Source organism: Rhinolophus ferrumequinum, chromosome X (assembly GCF_004115265.2).
Source record: "Rhinolophus ferrumequinum isolate MPI-CBG mRhiFer1 chromosome X, mRhiFer1_v1.p, whole genome shotgun sequence".
Lineage (NCBI taxonomy): Eukaryota > Metazoa > Chordata > Mammalia > Chiroptera > Rhinolophidae > Rhinolophus > Rhinolophus ferrumequinum.
In genome coordinates, this window is record NC_046284.1 from 28,242,105 (window position 1) to 28,258,468 (window position 16,364).

Sequence of the window (16,364 nt, forward strand, 5' to 3'; positions counted from 1 at the left end):
TTTAACTATGTTGATTTTTCCAATCCATGAACATGGAATGTCTTTACATTTCTTTGTGTCTTCTTCAATTTCTTTTTAAAATCTCTTATAATTTTCAGTATATAGGTCTTTCACATCCTTGGTTAAGTTTAGTCCTAGGTATTTTATTCTTTTTGTTGCAATTGCAAAAGGAAATTTTTTTTATTTCTTTTTTAAGATTTCATTGTTAGTATATGGGAATACAATGGACTTTTGTAAGTTGATTTTGTAGCCGGCAACTTCACTGTATTCATTTTTTGTTTCTAATAGCATTTTGGTGGAGTCTTTAGGGTTTTCTATATATAGCATCATGTCATCTGCAAAAAGTGACAATTTAACTTATTTATTCCCAATCTGGATGCCTTTTATTTCTTTCTATGACCTCGTTGCTCTGGCAAGGTCTTCCAATACTACGTTGAAAAGCAGAAGTTATAGGGAGGAGCCCTATAGTATTCCTGAACCTATGGCTAAGGGCTTCAGTTTGTCATCATTAATTATGATAATACCTGAGGGTTTGTCATATATGGCCTTTACTATGTTGAGATATATTTATTCTATACCCATTTATTAAGTGTTTTAATCACTAATGGATGTTGTATCTTGTTAAATGATTTTTCTGCATCTATTGGTATAGTCATATGATTTTTGGTCTTTATTTTTTATATGGCGTTTCACATTGATCAATTTGCATATGTTGAGCCAATCTTGTGCCCCTGGGATGAACCTCACTTGGTCTTGGTGTATAATCTTTTTAATGCATTTTTGCCTTCGATTTGCTAGAATTTTGTTTAAGATTTTTGCATCTGTATTCATAAGAGATATTGGTGTGTAATGTTCTTTTTTGTGTGTTATCCTTACTAGGTATTGGCATCAGAGTTGTTGGCCTTATAAAATGAGTTAGGGAATATTGTCTCTTCTTCAATTTTTTGGATGAGTTTGAGTAGAAGAGGTATTAGATCCACATTGAATATCTGGTAGAATTCACTAGTGAATCCATCTGCTCCAGGACTTTTGTTTTTGGGAAGGTTTCAGATGACTGATTCAATTTCCTTATCAGTCTATTTAGATTTTCCAGTCCTTTGTGATTCAGCCTGGGAAGGCTATATGTTTCTAAGAACTTGTCCATTTATTCTAGGTTATTGAACTTGGTGCCATATAATCCTTCAAGTATTATTAGATGATCCTTTGTATTTCTGTGGCATCCATGATAACTTCCCCTCTTTCATTTCTGATTTTGTTTATTTGTGTTTTTTCTCTTTTTAGCTTAGTGAGTCTAGTCAAGGGTTTGTCAATTTTATTAATCTTTTCAACGAGTCAGCTGATTGTTGCATTGATTTTTTTCTATTGTCTTTTTGTTCTCTATTTCATTTAGTTCTGCTCTGAATTTTATTATTTCCTCCATTCTGCTGACTTTGGTTTTCATTTGTTTTTCTTTTTGTAGTTCTTTAAAGTGTAACGTGAGGTTGTTTATCTGGGATTTTTCTTCTTTCTTGAGATAAGGCTGTAATGATATAAATTTCCCTCTTAAAACTGCTTTGGCTGCATCCCACAAATTTTGATAGGATGCATTTCCTTTTTTTTAATTAAAGTTTATTGGGGTGACAATTGTTAGTAAAGTTACATAGATTGCAGGTGTACAATTCTGTATTACATCATCTATAAATCACATTGTGTGTTCGCCACCCAAACTCAGCTCTCCTTCCATCACCATATATTTGATCCCCTTTACCCTCATTTATCACCCGCTTCCCCCCTTATCCTCTGGTAACCACTAAACTATTGTCTGTGTCTATGAGTTTTTGTTTCTCATTTGTTTGTCTTGTTCTTTTGTTGTTTTTGGTTTATATACCACATATCAATGAAGTCACATGGACGTCTGCTTTTTCTGTCTGACTTATTTCACTTAGCATTATAATCTCAAAATGCATCCAAGTTGTCACAAATGGTCTTATTTCATCTTTTCATACCGCCAAATAGTATTCCATTGTGTATATATACCACAACTTCTTGAGGTAGGATGTATTTTCATTCTCATTTGTTTCTATGTATCTTCTGTTCTCTCCTCCTATATTCTCTTTGATCCAGTCGTTCTTGAAATGTATGTTGTTTAATCTCCACATATTTGTAGATTTTCTTGCTTTGTTTTTGCAACTGATATTCAATTTCAAAGTCTTGTGATCAGAAAACATGCTTGGTATAATTTCAATCTTCTTAAATTAGCTGAGGCTAATTTTATGTCCCAATATATGATTTATGTTTGAGTATGTTCCACGTAGGCTAGAAAAGAATGTATCATCTGATGATCTAGGATAAAGTGCTCTATTAATTTTATTTATGTCTGTTTCATCTATGTGTCATCTAGGGCTGATATTTTTTAATGTATTTTCTATTTGGATGATCTATCCATAACAGTCAATGATGTATTTATGTCCTCTATTATAATTGTGTTTTGGTCCGTTTCTCCCTTTAGTTCTATTAATAGTTGCTTAGTATATTTCAGTGCTCCCTGATTGGGGCATGAATATTGATGACTGTTATGTATTCTTGTTGTATAGTCCCCTTTATCATTATGAAATGTCCATGTTTGTCTCCTGTTACATTTTTTATCTTCAAGTCTGTTTCATGTGGTATCAGTATGGCTGCACCTGATTTTCGCTGCACTCCATTGCTTGGAGTGTCAATTTTCACACTTTCACTTCGAGTCTATATTTTTCCTTGTAGTTGAGGTGTGTCTCTTGGAGGCAGCAAATGGTTAGGTTTAGTTTTCTAATCCAATGTGCTTCTCTGTTCCTTTTTATTGGTGAGTTCCGTCTATTTACATTTAAGGTGATTATGGTGATATGGGGAGTTCTATCTTGTTTTTTTTCTTTCTATTGTGTCTCCATTGTTGCTTTGCCTTTCTGTTGGCACCTATTATTTCAGTGTGGTTGTATTATATGATTTCTCCCTCTGTTTCTTCGATTTCTGTGTGTGTCTCTGTGTTAAATATTTAAGTTTTGCAGTTTTGCAGGGGTTTCCATTTAGTTTATGTAAGAGGAAGTTTCATATTAACAGTATTCCATTTTCTTCAGCATCCTTCCTTCTCCATTCCCTTGTGCACGTTCACACCTTTACTCTCTCCACTTTTATATTTTTGTTATCCCTATAAATTATCCCTATTTATGCTGTGAGTTGATTGCTGCTCTGCAGTAGCAAGTTTTCTTTTTTCCCCTTTTTTTAAATGTTTTTTTTTTCCTTCTTTACACTGCATGTTATGTTTAAGGGTATAGTGTCCAATTTGAAGTACAAGTTGCCATTCCCTGATTCCGACTGTAATATAACTCATGGTTTTCTATTCTTTTCCTTTTGTGTTTCAGGTCGAATAGCCTCTTTCAGTATTTTTTGTAATGCAGGTTGTATGTTAGAAAATTCAGGTAACATCATCAAAATGGCAGCATGAGTTTAGCAGGGGAAGAGGGAAGGGAAAAGAGCAGAGATGGGGCCCCAAAGGGGCAAGATGCAGACCTAGCTCAGTGCTCTGAGCTCGCTGCATCCCGGCACCACCACAGCTGCGGGAGAGGGAAGAATTGGGACTGCTAGGGTTCCATTCATGGCCCACAGAGCTGAAGGGACAGCATGTAACACAGCTGAACGCAACACTCATGGCACAGACCTTGGAGCAAAGACTGAGAGAAGAAGGCTCCAAACGGTGGTTTAAGCCCTCACTGCTGCAGAGAACAGAAGCCTTAGGCACTGAGACTAGCCGCCTACTCGTTACCCACGCAGAGCTCGTCCCACCCCCACCTACCCAGTGCTAGAAGCGGAACAAAAGCAGTGTCAGCTCAAAAGAACAGAATATTTTCAGTTCTGAGAACTGTGGTCCACAGAGATTCACACATCAACTAGTTCCAGCAAAGGGGAGGGAGATGTGGAAACAGGACTGGTTGTGGTGGTGGTCGCTGCCATTTCCATGGGCCACCTCTCACAATCTACCCGCCCCGGTCGCCACCTATCTGGGCAGATCCCTGCAGGAGTAAACAGAACTGCTGAAACACATGGGCTATGAATCTGGTGCATGAAGAGTTATGGAACTTCAAAAGCTCTCCACATCCCTACACGGATGCAGTACCCTATGACCCAGGAGAACCATTAACAGAGGAGAAGCATGCCTTCAAGGGAAGCCCCATTGTGTGAGAAGTGGGAACAGTGCAGAGAAAACATAACACTACAGTGTGAGAGAGAGAAAAAATGCTGCAGATGGAGAAAAAAAATTCTACCAACACATAGAGGAAAAAAAAAGAAAGACCTCTTCCTATCAACCTGTTGCAGAACACACTCCTGTAGATATCTAACAAGAGAAATAATAAATCATTAATTGCCATGAATAACCAAGGCATTAAGACAGCTCAGAAAGAAAGTGAAAAGTCTCCAGGACAGGAACTTAAAGATATGGAAATATGTGACTTAAATGACAGAGAATTCAAGATTGCAGTTCTGAAAAAACTCAATGAGATGCAAAAAACCACAGAAAGGCAGTTCAATGAACTCAGAAACACAATCAAAGAACAACATGAACATTTTACAAAAGAACCAAATAGAATTTCTGGAGTTAAGAACTCGATGGAAGAAATGAAGAATGAAATAGCCATCTTAGGTAGTAGAGGTGACCAGATAGAGGAAAGAAACAGTGATATCGAAGATAGAAACCTGGAAATGATACTGATGGAGGAAAAAAGAGACTTGGGATTTAAAAGAAAGAACGCTACAAGAACTTTCTGACTCCATCAGAAAGAGCAACATAAGAATAATGGGCAGACCAGAAGGAGAAGAAAGAGAGAAGGGAACGTGGACTATTCAAATAGTCGATGACATCTTCCCAAACTTGTGGAAATAACTGGATCCTCGAATCCAAGAAGCAAATGGAACACCTAATTACCTCAACCCCAACAGGCCTTCTCTAAGGCACATTGAATTGAAACTGTCAAAAATTAACGACCAAGAAAGAATCTTCAGGGCACCTGGTGAAAAGAAGACAGTAATCTACAAAGGAAAGCCCATTAGATTATCATCAGATTTTTCACCAGAAACTCTACAAGCCAGGAGGGAATGGAAGCAAATATTCATACTATTGAAAAAGAGAAATTATGAGCCAATGATGATGTACCCAGCAAATATATCTTTTAGATATGAAAGAGGAATACAGACCTTTCCAGACATACAGAAGCTGAGGGAATTTTCTAATACATTACCTGCACTACAAGACATACTAAAGGAGGCTCTTCGACCACCATCAACAGGGACAATTTGTGGCAACCAAAACACAAACAGGGGGAGAGTAAGGCCTGAACCGGAATATGGGAATGGAGAAAGTAAGCATGCTGAGGAAATTGGAATACACTGAACATCAAACTTTCTTTTACATTAACTTAATGGTAACCACTCAAAAAAGCCCAGAAGTGAAATATATACTGTAATAAATGAAGAAATAGAGGGAAAAATTGTAGAATACTACCACAAAGAAATAAGAGAAAACAACAAAAAGGCAAAGAAACAATGGAGAGACAGACTTACCACAGAACTAAAGATAGAATGATAGGAAATCCTCTCATATCAATAATCACCCTACAGGTAAATGGAATGAACTCACCAACAAAAAGGCATAGAGTAGCAGATGAATCAAAAAATTAAACCCAACCATATGCTGTCTCCAAGAGACACATCTCAGCTTCAAAGACAAGCATAGACTCAAAATGAAAGCATGGAAATTGATACTGCAATCAAATTGTATCCAGAGAAAATCAGGTGTATCCAGACAAAATCAGGTGCATTCATACTGATATTAGATGACACAGACTTCAGATGAAAAAGGTAACAAGAGACAAAGATGGACATTTCATAATGGTAAAGGGGACTATACAAAAAGAAGACGTAACAGTCATCAATATTTATGCCCCCAATCAGGGAGCACCGAAATATACCATGGAAATACTAACAGAACTCAAGGGAGAAATTGGCCAAAACACAATTATACTAGGGGACTTAAATACATCATTGACAACTATGGATAGATCATCCAAACAGAAAATAACGACATAACAGCCCTAAATGACACATTAGATGAAATGGACATAATTGACATTTATAGAGCACTTCATCCTAAAACATCAGACTATAGGCTTTTAGTTTACATGGAACATTCTCAAGGATAGACCATATATTGGGATATAAAACTAGCCTCAGCAAATTTAAGAAGATTGAAATCATACCAAGCATATTCTCTGATCACAAGGCTTTGAAATTGGATATCAACTGCAAAAAGGAAGCGAGAAAAAAACACAAATACATGGACATTAAACAACATAGTTTTAAAGAACCAGCACGTTAAAGAATAAATTAGAGGAGAGATCAAAAGGTACATAGAAACAAATGACAATGAAAATACATCCTACCAAAATTTCGGGGGTGCAGTGAAAGCAGTTTTAAGAGGGAAATTTACATCATTACAGGACTATCTCAAGGAACAAGAAAAATCCAGAATAAATAACCTCATGTTACACCTTAAAGAACTAGAAAAAGAAGAACAAGTGAAACCCAAGGTCAGCAGAAGAATTAAATGAAATAGAGAACAAAAAGGCAATAGAAAAAATTAATGTGACAAAGAGCTGGTTCTTTGAAAAGATTAACAAAATTGACAAAACCTTGGCTAGACTCACTAAGATAAAAAGAGAGAAGACACTAATAAACAAAATCAGAATTGAAAAAGGAGAAGTTATCACGGATGCCACAGAAATACAAAAGATCTTCAAAGGACACTATGAAGGATTATATGCCACTAAATTCAATAACCTAGAAGAAATGGACAAGTTCTTAGAAACATATAGCCTTCCTAGGCTGAACCATGAATAATTGGAAAATTTAAACCGACCAATTACCAGTAACAAATTGAATTAGTCATCCAAAACCCTCCCAGAAGCAAAAGTCTGGGACCAGATTGCTTTACTAGTGATTTTAACCAAACCTTCAAAGGGTATCTAATACCAGTCTTGCTCAAAATCTTCCAGAAAAATCAAAGAAGAGACAGTACTCCCTAACTCATTTTACAAGGCCAACATTACTCTGATACCAAAATCTGGTAAGAACAGCACAAAAAAAGAAAACTACAGACCAATATCTCTGATGAATACAGATGCAAAAATCCAAAACAAAATTCTAGCACATCGAGTGCAACAATGCATTAAAAAGGTTATTCATCACGACCAAGTGGGTTTCATCCCAGGAGCACAAGTATGGTTCAACATACACAAATCCATCAATGTGATACATCACATAAACAAAATAACAGACAAAAATCGTATGATTATATCAAGATGCAGAAAAAACATTTAACAAAATACAACAGCCATTTATTATTAAAATACTTCATGAAACAGGTATAGAAGGAAAATACCTTAACATAATAAAAGACGTATACTAAAAACCCTCAGCTAATCTCATAATTAACGGTGAAAAACTGAAGCCCATTGCTCTAAAGTCAGGAACACGACAGGGCTGTCCCCTATCACCTCTGCTTTTCAACATAGTGTTGGAAGTCGTCACCAGAGCAATCAGGCAAGAGAAATAAATAAAAAGCATCCAAATTGGGAATGAAGAATTTAAATTGTAACTCTTTGCAGATGACATGATACAGTATATAGAAAACCCTAAAGACTCCAACAAAGAGTTATTAGAAGCAATCAACGAATGCAGTAAAGTTGCCGGCTACAAAATCCACGTACAAAATTCCATGGCATTCTTATATACTAACAATGAAATCTCAGAAAAAGAAATTAAAAAAAAAATCCTTTCACAATTGCAGCAAAAAGAATAAAATACCTAGGAATAAACTTAACCAAGGATTTGGAAGACCTATATACTGAAAACTATAAGACATTTTAAAAAGAAATTGATGAACACAAAAAGAAATAGAAAGTCATTTCGTGCTGATGGATTGGAAAAACCAACATAGTTAAAATGGCCATATTATCCAAAGCAATATACAGAGTTAATGCAATTCCCATCAAAATCCCTATGGCATTTTTTAAAGAAATAGAACAAAAAGCATCAGATTTGTTTTGAACCACAAAAGACACCGAATAGCCAAAGCAATCCTAAGAAAAAAGAACAATGCTGGAGGTATCACACTCCTTGACTCTATCTTGTACTACAGGGCTACAATAATCAAAACAGCATGGTATTGATAGAAAAACAGACACATAGACCAATGGAATAGAATTGAGATCCCAGAAATAAAACCACATAAATATGGACAGATAATTTTTGACAAAGCAGCAAAAACATACAATAGAGAAAAGACAGCCTCTTCAATAAATGGTGCTGCGAGAATTGGAAAGCCACGTGCAAAAGAATGAAACTGGACTGCTATCTGTCACCATGTTCCAAAATTATTTCATAATTGATCAAAACTTAAGCATAAGAGCTGAAACAATAAACTATATAGGAGAAAATATAGGTAGTAAACTTATGGCACTAAACTTGGTTTCATAGAGCATTCATGAATTTGACTCCAAAGGCAAGAGAAGTAAAAGCTAAAATAAATGAATGGGACTATATGAAACGTAAAAGCTTCTGCAGAGCAAAAGAAGCCATCGACAAAATAAAGAGGCAGCCAACTGAATGGGAGAAGATTTTTGCAAACAGTGCCTCCGATAAGGGGCTAATATCCAAAATATACAAGGAACTCATGAAACTCAACAATAAAAAAACAAACAACCCAATTAAAAAATGGGCAGAGGACCTGAAGAGACATTTCTCCAAAGAAGACATACAAATGGCAAACAGACATATGAAAAAATGCTGAACATCACTAATTATCAGAGAAATGCAAATAGAAACTCCAATGAAATATCACCTCACCCCAGTTAGAATCGCTATCATGAACAAGTCAAATAGTAACACGTGTTGGAGAGTCTGTGGAGAAAAAGGAACCCTCATACCCTGTTGGTGGGAATGCAGACTAGTGCAGCTGCTATGGAAGGCTATGTGGAGGTTCCTCAAAAATTTAAAATAGAATTACTGTATGACCCAGCAATCCCTCTCCTGGGTATCTACCAAAAAAATCTGAAAACTTTTATACATAAAGACACGTGTGCTCCAATGTTCATTGCAGCTTTGTTTAAGGTGGCCAACACATGGAAACAACCAAAATGTCCTTTGATAGATGAATGGATAAAGAAGTTGTGGTATATATATACACAATGGAATACTATTCGGCAGTAAGAAAAGATGATATAGGAAGATTTGTGACAACATGGATGGATCTTGAGAGTATAATGCTAAGCGAAATAAGTCAGACAGAAAAAGCAGAGAAGCATATGATTTCACTGATATGTGGTATATGAACCAAAAACAACAAAAGAAGAAGACAAACAAATGAGAAACAAAGAGGAAAAACTGAGGGTTGATAGATGGGCGGGAGGGGTGGGGGGTGGGGGGGAGAGTGAGGGGATTGGAGGGCAGTCGGTGACCACAGGATGGCCACGGGTTTGAAAATTAATCTGGGGAACGTAATTTGGTGGTTACCAGAGGGTAAGGGGGTTGGGGGGTGGGGGATGAGGGTGAGGGGGATCAAATGTATGGTGATGGAAGGGGAGCTGACTCTGGGTGGTGAACACACAGTGTGATTTATGGATGATGTGATACAGAATTGCACACCTGAAATCTATGTAATTTTACTAACAACTGTCACCCCAATAAACTTAAAAAATAAAATAAAATAAAATATTCCTTGAAATAAAAAAGAAAAAAAACCTCATAGACACAGACAATCGTTTAGTTGTTACCAGAGTAGGTAAGGGGGCAAGGGGTTGGGAGATGAGGGTAAGGGGGATCAAATATATGGTGATGGAAGGAGAACTGACTCTGGGTGGTGAATACACAATGGTGTTTATAGATGATGTAATACAGAATTGTACACCTGAAATCTACGTAATTTTACTAACAATTGTCACCCCAATAAATTTAAAAAAAACAAAAAACAGAAAAGTCTTTATTCTTCATATCTAAAGGATATCTTTGCTGGATATAGTATTCTTGGCTCATAATTTCTCTCTTTTAATAGCTGGAATATTTGTTTCCACTCCCTCCTGGCTTGTAGAGTTTCTGCTGAAAAATCTGATGGTAATCTAATGGGCTTTACTTTGTAGGTTACAGTCTTGTTTACTCTGGCTTCCTTTAGGATTCTTTCTTTGTGGTTGATTTTTGACAGCTTCAGTGCAATTTGCCTTAGAGAAGACGTGTTGGGATTGAGGTAATTCTGTGTTGTATTTGCTTCTTGTATTTGAGGTTCTAGTTCTTTCCCTAAGTTTGGGAAGTTCTGGTCGACTGTTTGTTTGAATATACTCTGTGTTTCCTTCTTCCTTACTTCTCCTTCTGGTATGCCTATTATTTTATATTGCTATTTCTGATGGAGTCAGAAAGTTCTTGTAGAGTTCTTTCATTTCTTTTAACTCTCTCTTCCTCCATCTGTGTCATTTCCAGATTTCTATCTTCGATGTCACTGATTCTTTTCTCTATCTGGTCAACTCTATTACCTGGCTATTTCGTTCTTCATTACTTTTATTGAGTTCATAATCTCCAGAAATTCTATTTGGTTCTTTTTTAAAATTTCAATCTCTTTGGTGAAGTGCTCATTTTGCTCTTTGATTGTGTTTCTGAGTTCATTCAACTGCCTGTCTGTGTTTTCTTGAATCTCATTGAGTTTTTTTCAGAAGTGCAATCTTGAATTCTGTAATTTAAGTCACATATTTCCATGTCTTTAAGTTCATGTTCTGGAGGCTGTTCATTTTTGTTCTTACGTGCCTTGCTACCCTGGTATTCATGGCAATTAATGATTTATTATTTCTCTTCTAAGGCATGTACAGGAGTGTGTTCTGCAATAGGTTGGTAGGAAGAGGTCTTTCTTTTGCCTTCCAGTAAGTGTTGGTAGAATTTTTTTTTCTCTCTGACTGCACCCTTTTATTCTCTGTCATGCAGTAGTGTTATGTTTTCTCTGCACTGTTCCAGCTTCTCATACAATGGGGGGATTCTCTGGAAGTCTGGGTTCTGCTCTGTGAACAAGTCACCTGGATGACAGAGCACCACCTCTGTTGGGGGATGTGGAGATTTTCTGAAGTTGCAAAGCTCTTTCTGCACCAGTTTCAGATCCTGTGTTTTCAGAGGCTTTGTTTACTTCTGCAGGGATCTGCCTAGATAGGTGGGGAGAGGGGTCGGATGGGTTGTCTGAGGTGGTCTAGAGCTATGGCAGAGACCACCAGCATTGCAGGTTCTGTACCCAAGGCTCTCTCCCCTTTGCCAGAACTTGTTGGGCTGCGAGTTTGTTGCTGAGGCCACAGTTCTCTGAACTGAAAATATTCTGTTCTTTTAATCGTCTACCTTTCCACTTCTAGCACTGGGATGGTGGATGTGGGTAAGCTCTGGAAGTTTGGGGAGGAGTCCTTTGAGCTCCATGCCTTTGACTTCCATGCTTTGCTTGGCAGTGAGGGCTTAAACTGCTGTTTTCACTCTTCTTTCCTCGGTCTTTGCTTTGAGGTCTCTGTGGTGAATGTTGGGTTCATCTGGGTCATATGGTGATCTCTCAGGCTGGACTGTGGGTCATAAGTGGATTGCTAGTAGTCGCAATTCTTCCCTCTCCCATGACCGCTGTAGATCCAGAATGCAGGGAACTTGGAAGTCTGGTCTGCTCCTGGGCCCACATGGCCCGGGTCTCTGTACTTCCCCCTTCGCTCCTCCCCTGCTCGTCCAATTTGCCCACCTTTAGATGATTTTTGTTGTGTGTCTTAGTCTTGCATGTCTGCTGCACAGGGTGTCCTCTGTTGAATTATAGTAGTTCGATTTGTTGTAAATTCCGGGGGAGATTTCAAGAGGCTCACCTCATGCCACCATTTTTATGACGTAATCCATGTTTATTCTTTATATGGCATAAGAATGTGGTCCAATTTCATTTGTTAATGTATTTGTCCAGTTTTCCCAGCATCATGTATTAAATAGACTGTCTTTACCCCAATATAAATTTTTGCCACTATTGTCATAGACTAAATGACCAGCTAGGCCTGGATGTATTTCTGTGCTCTCTATTCTGTTCCATTGATTTATGTATCTGTTTTTATGCCAATACCATGGTGTTTTGATTACTATCGCCTTGTAATATGATTTGATGTGTGGTAGCATGATATCTTCCCCTGTGTTCTTTTTCTTTTTTATTTTTATTTTGTACTAGAATGGGGGAATTTTATTTTCATTGGGTTTTTTTTTGCCCCTTTCTCCTCCCTCTCCCACTTCCCCTCCCATTCCCCCCTCCCTTCCTTTCTCCTCACTTGCCTCCCCCCTTCTCCCCTCTCCCCCTTGCCCCTTCCCAACTCTGAGTCAAGCCATTGTTTCTCAGTCTAGTTGTGGAGGATTCAGCTCATTGGCCATGTTAGTATTATGATCATTGTGCTCTACCTAGCTGAGCCAGTTGGTTGCTGACTACCGGATGGCTGCTTATAGCAGCTCGCAGCAGCACATTGCCTATTACCAGCCCATGGTAACCTGGTAGGTGCCTCAAAGCTATATGTGGTTGGCTGCTGCCTCTACTGGACCTGGAGTCATGTGGGGATGGCCTCATTGTGAACTGTGGCCTGCTGCCACCAATTGTGACCTTGGGCAGTTTCGCAAAAGACCCAGGTCCCCCTAAGCCTATTGCCATCCACTAGCTGCCCATAAGTCCCACCTATTGAAAGAGGCTCCTTAGGTGTATGTGCCGTGCCAGCTGTTTGACCTGGCATTGAGAGAGCTCTTGGCAATGTAGCACTAGCTTGTTGGAGTGGAGTTCAAGTGAGTCAGGAGACGTGACTGGTGGTTTTTGCAACATTAATGCAGATTCATTTCTTATGCCAGTACCTAGCCTGTGACCACCTTGCACTGTGTTCTGAGAACACAGCAGCTAGGCACCACCTCATGCTTGCAGATTCCTAAGAGCTGCCCTGAGTGGCTGTGGTCCAGTTTTCAGATCAGTGGCCACCACCAAAATCTCCCCAGGCCTTTACAGATTGTCTGCTGCTGTATGAAATCCTCCACAGCTTGTGGGGGCAGGGCTGGCCAAATAGGTACCCACAGTGCCCTAGCAATGCAGCTCTATGTGGGCGGGATGGAGTACCAAGGAGGTTAGGGTTGTGGTCGGTGATTTCTACAAATTCAGTGCTGTCTCAGCTCCCACACTGGTGTTTGGCCAATGATCACCCCACAAAAATGCCCTGAGTACACTACAGCCAGCCACCATCCACCTCAGGTACCCTGGCTACCACCTGTCTACCCTGCGGTGCAGGTCTTGGCCTAACACCCTCCAGCAAATGCTTCCCAGGCTGCCATAGTCCCTCTGCTCACTTCAGTCCACGGCCTCTGGGGTGGAGCCAGCAGCCCAACAGTCAAGATCTTCCCAGCTGATGTAACACCAGCTGTGAGGAGGGTGGGGACCCAGGGCATCACAAAGGCAGTGCATACGTATGGGTTCTACCAGACCAATGCAGTCCCAAGCTCGGTCCTTTGGGTGAGGGCTTAACCCTGAAAAGATGAGGCCCCCTTATAAGCAGGCTCTGCACAAGCAGAAAAGTGGCCCCAGGGCCTCTAGCTGCTGGCCAAAGGGCCTGAGTTGAGTCCTTCCCTACACATCCCTGAAACTCCCAAGTTGTCACTCCCTCTGCCAGAGACCAGGTGAGTGTCCATCTGTGAGTGAGTCCTTGTTCCACCTCTACAAGAGGGCGTCTGGATTTCCAGCCAACTTCTACCCCACCAGGAAGGGCAGACAGAGTTCTCGCAGATTTTCACTACCAGATGTCTTAGGAACTCCTCTTCCTGGACCCCTGGGCTGGGGAGCCCGGCATGGGGAGGCCCTCCCTCTTCATGGGGAAATCTTTGTCACCGAGGTATCCCTCCCTGTATTCAACCTGTCTCTGTGGGTTTGTGGTCAGCCTGTTTTACACCTCTGCCCCTCCTCCCAGTCTCAACGTGGCCTCTTCTTTAAATCTTTAGTTATAGTGGTTCTGTTCAACTAGTGTTCATTTAGATCCTGAGGTTGATTGTCCTATAATTTATTTGTAATTTTGGTGTGACCCTGGGATGCAGTAGGCATAATATTTACCTAATCTACCATCTTTTTCTTCCCAAGCTGTGTCTATGATTTTTTGTTTGTTTTTTGCTTGTCTTGGTCATTTGTTGCTTTCAGTTTTACATCCCACATATGTCTGAAATCATATGGTTCTCAACTTTTTCTGTCTGACTTATTTCACTTCGCATGATAATATACAGATCTATTCATATTGTTGCACATGGCAGTATTTGATCTTTTCTTATAGCAGAGTAATGTTCATTGTATATCATCTAATTAAGAGATTTGTCAGTGAAAGCATTGTATTCCTGGTGTGTACTTTAGGATAGGCAGAAATTCAGTCTAAGTATGCATTACTTTTCATCTCTCCAGCATTGGGTGTAGCAGATGTGTGGGGTTTCTTTCTTTCTTTTTCCTTCCTTCCTTCTTTCTTTCCTTCTTTTCTTCCTTCCTTCCTTCCTTCCTTCCTTCCTTCCTTCCTTCCTTCCTTCCTTCCTTCCCTCTCTCTCTCTCTCTCTCTCTCTCTCTCTCTCTCTCTCTCTCTCTCTCTCTCTCTCTCTCTCTTCTCGCTCTCTCTCCCTGCTGTTCATACATTCATGTGAGAGACAGACTTAGGTTTTGAGAAATGAAGGCAAATTCGTGTGGAATCGTGTCCTCTTATAACCACAGCAGGATAGAACATTTTCTGAAACCTTCAGAATACGTGAGTAAGTCATGGACACACAGTCCCCATGAGGCCAGAACTAAGAAAATAATGAGGAAGGTGCTAGAGAAAATTCACATGTGATTTTTCCCTATTGTCTATTATATCCAATCCAAAATATTTTACCTATCCATAAAGTTTTCTATGACTTTGAGAAAATGACATACACTTCGGGATATGTATTCTTTTTGTCCTTCTTATTTTCCTCCTATACTTTCCTTCACTCATAAGTATCTTTTGCCTGATCCCTCTCTCTATGAAGCCAAACTATGACCTCTTTCTCTATGAAGGTAAACTAATATGCTCACTTTTTCTTCTTATAGACTTTCTCAGTCTATATCTATTTCATTTTTTTAATACCTGGATTTAATAATAGCAATACTGACAATAATGATGACAATTATGATAACCATGATAATGATGATGAGTGTAAATCCTTCAGTAGACTAAGAACTCTATAAAGACAGGAAATGTGTATGTCTTCTTTACCATCTTATACAACAAACCTAATAGAGTCTCTGACTTGAATCAAGTAATCAATTAAAAAAAAAAACCTTTTACATGAATGAATGATACTGGTAGCAGAGACCATTGACTGGAAGCTTGCCAGTTGATTCTTTACAATATTTTATTTTTACAACAACCTTTGGAAATAAGTATTGATTATTACCTATTCTGCAAATGAAGATACTAAGCTTCAAAGTGAGAATAACTATACCTACTTTAAAGAATAGTTAGAGCAGTACTTCTCAAATTTTAATGAACATATGAATCACCTAGGGAATCTTGAAAACATGCAAATTCTTATTCAGTGGGTATAGGATGAGGCCTAAGTTTCTGCATTTTTTACAAACTCCCAGGTGATGCTTACATTGCTGGTCTGCATGAACCAGCACTCTGAGTAGCAATATTCCTTTACAATTACTTGCAGATGAGTATGCAAAATACAGGTGTGGGTGGCCACCCCCAAATGTTGATGGCCACATCTAGTAAACCATTATTCTGGAAGTGAGAATCGCTGACCTACACTATAAACAATCTGGTGATTATTGTGATGATTAAATGAGCAAAGTGTATGTGGAATGCTTTATGAACCAAAAAGTAGTATATAAATATTAGAATGTCACTGTTATTTTTGTAATTGTTATTATTATCATTCCTTGTCAGTGATATAAATTTGGTTTCTATACCACTTCAAACATAAATGTTGGTTGAGAAGCCTGTTGTTACTAATGCAAATGTATAATAACACATTTTAAATTAAATCTGAGAATATTCTTGTGGCAATTTTGGCAGGGATACTGTAAAAAAATGTATATGCTGACACCCTATTTCTATATCTTACAACGAACAAATATATGTGTATATTTTTCAATATAATATATACCAATCCCCAGTAAATGTAAGTTATTATACTCCCCACTGACTTAACTGTTATAAATTAAGTTACTTAATATAATATGACATAAATAATAAAATATAATTCCATATACATGCTTATTCTATGAAATATAATAGTCTTAC

General features: G+C 38.5%; 1 protein-coding gene across 1 annotated transcript in view; it reads left to right on the top strand.

Moving 5' to 3' along the window:
- The first annotated feature begins 12,526 nt into the window (after positions 1-12,526).
- Positions 12,527-16,364, top strand: part of ACTRT1 (actin related protein T1) — a 125,194-nt gene continuing 121,356 nt past the window's right edge. The window contains 1 exon segment of the mRNA XM_033127222.1: positions 12,527-12,585. Within this exon segment, the coding sequence (XP_032983113.1) occupies positions 12,527-12,585 (59 nt within the window).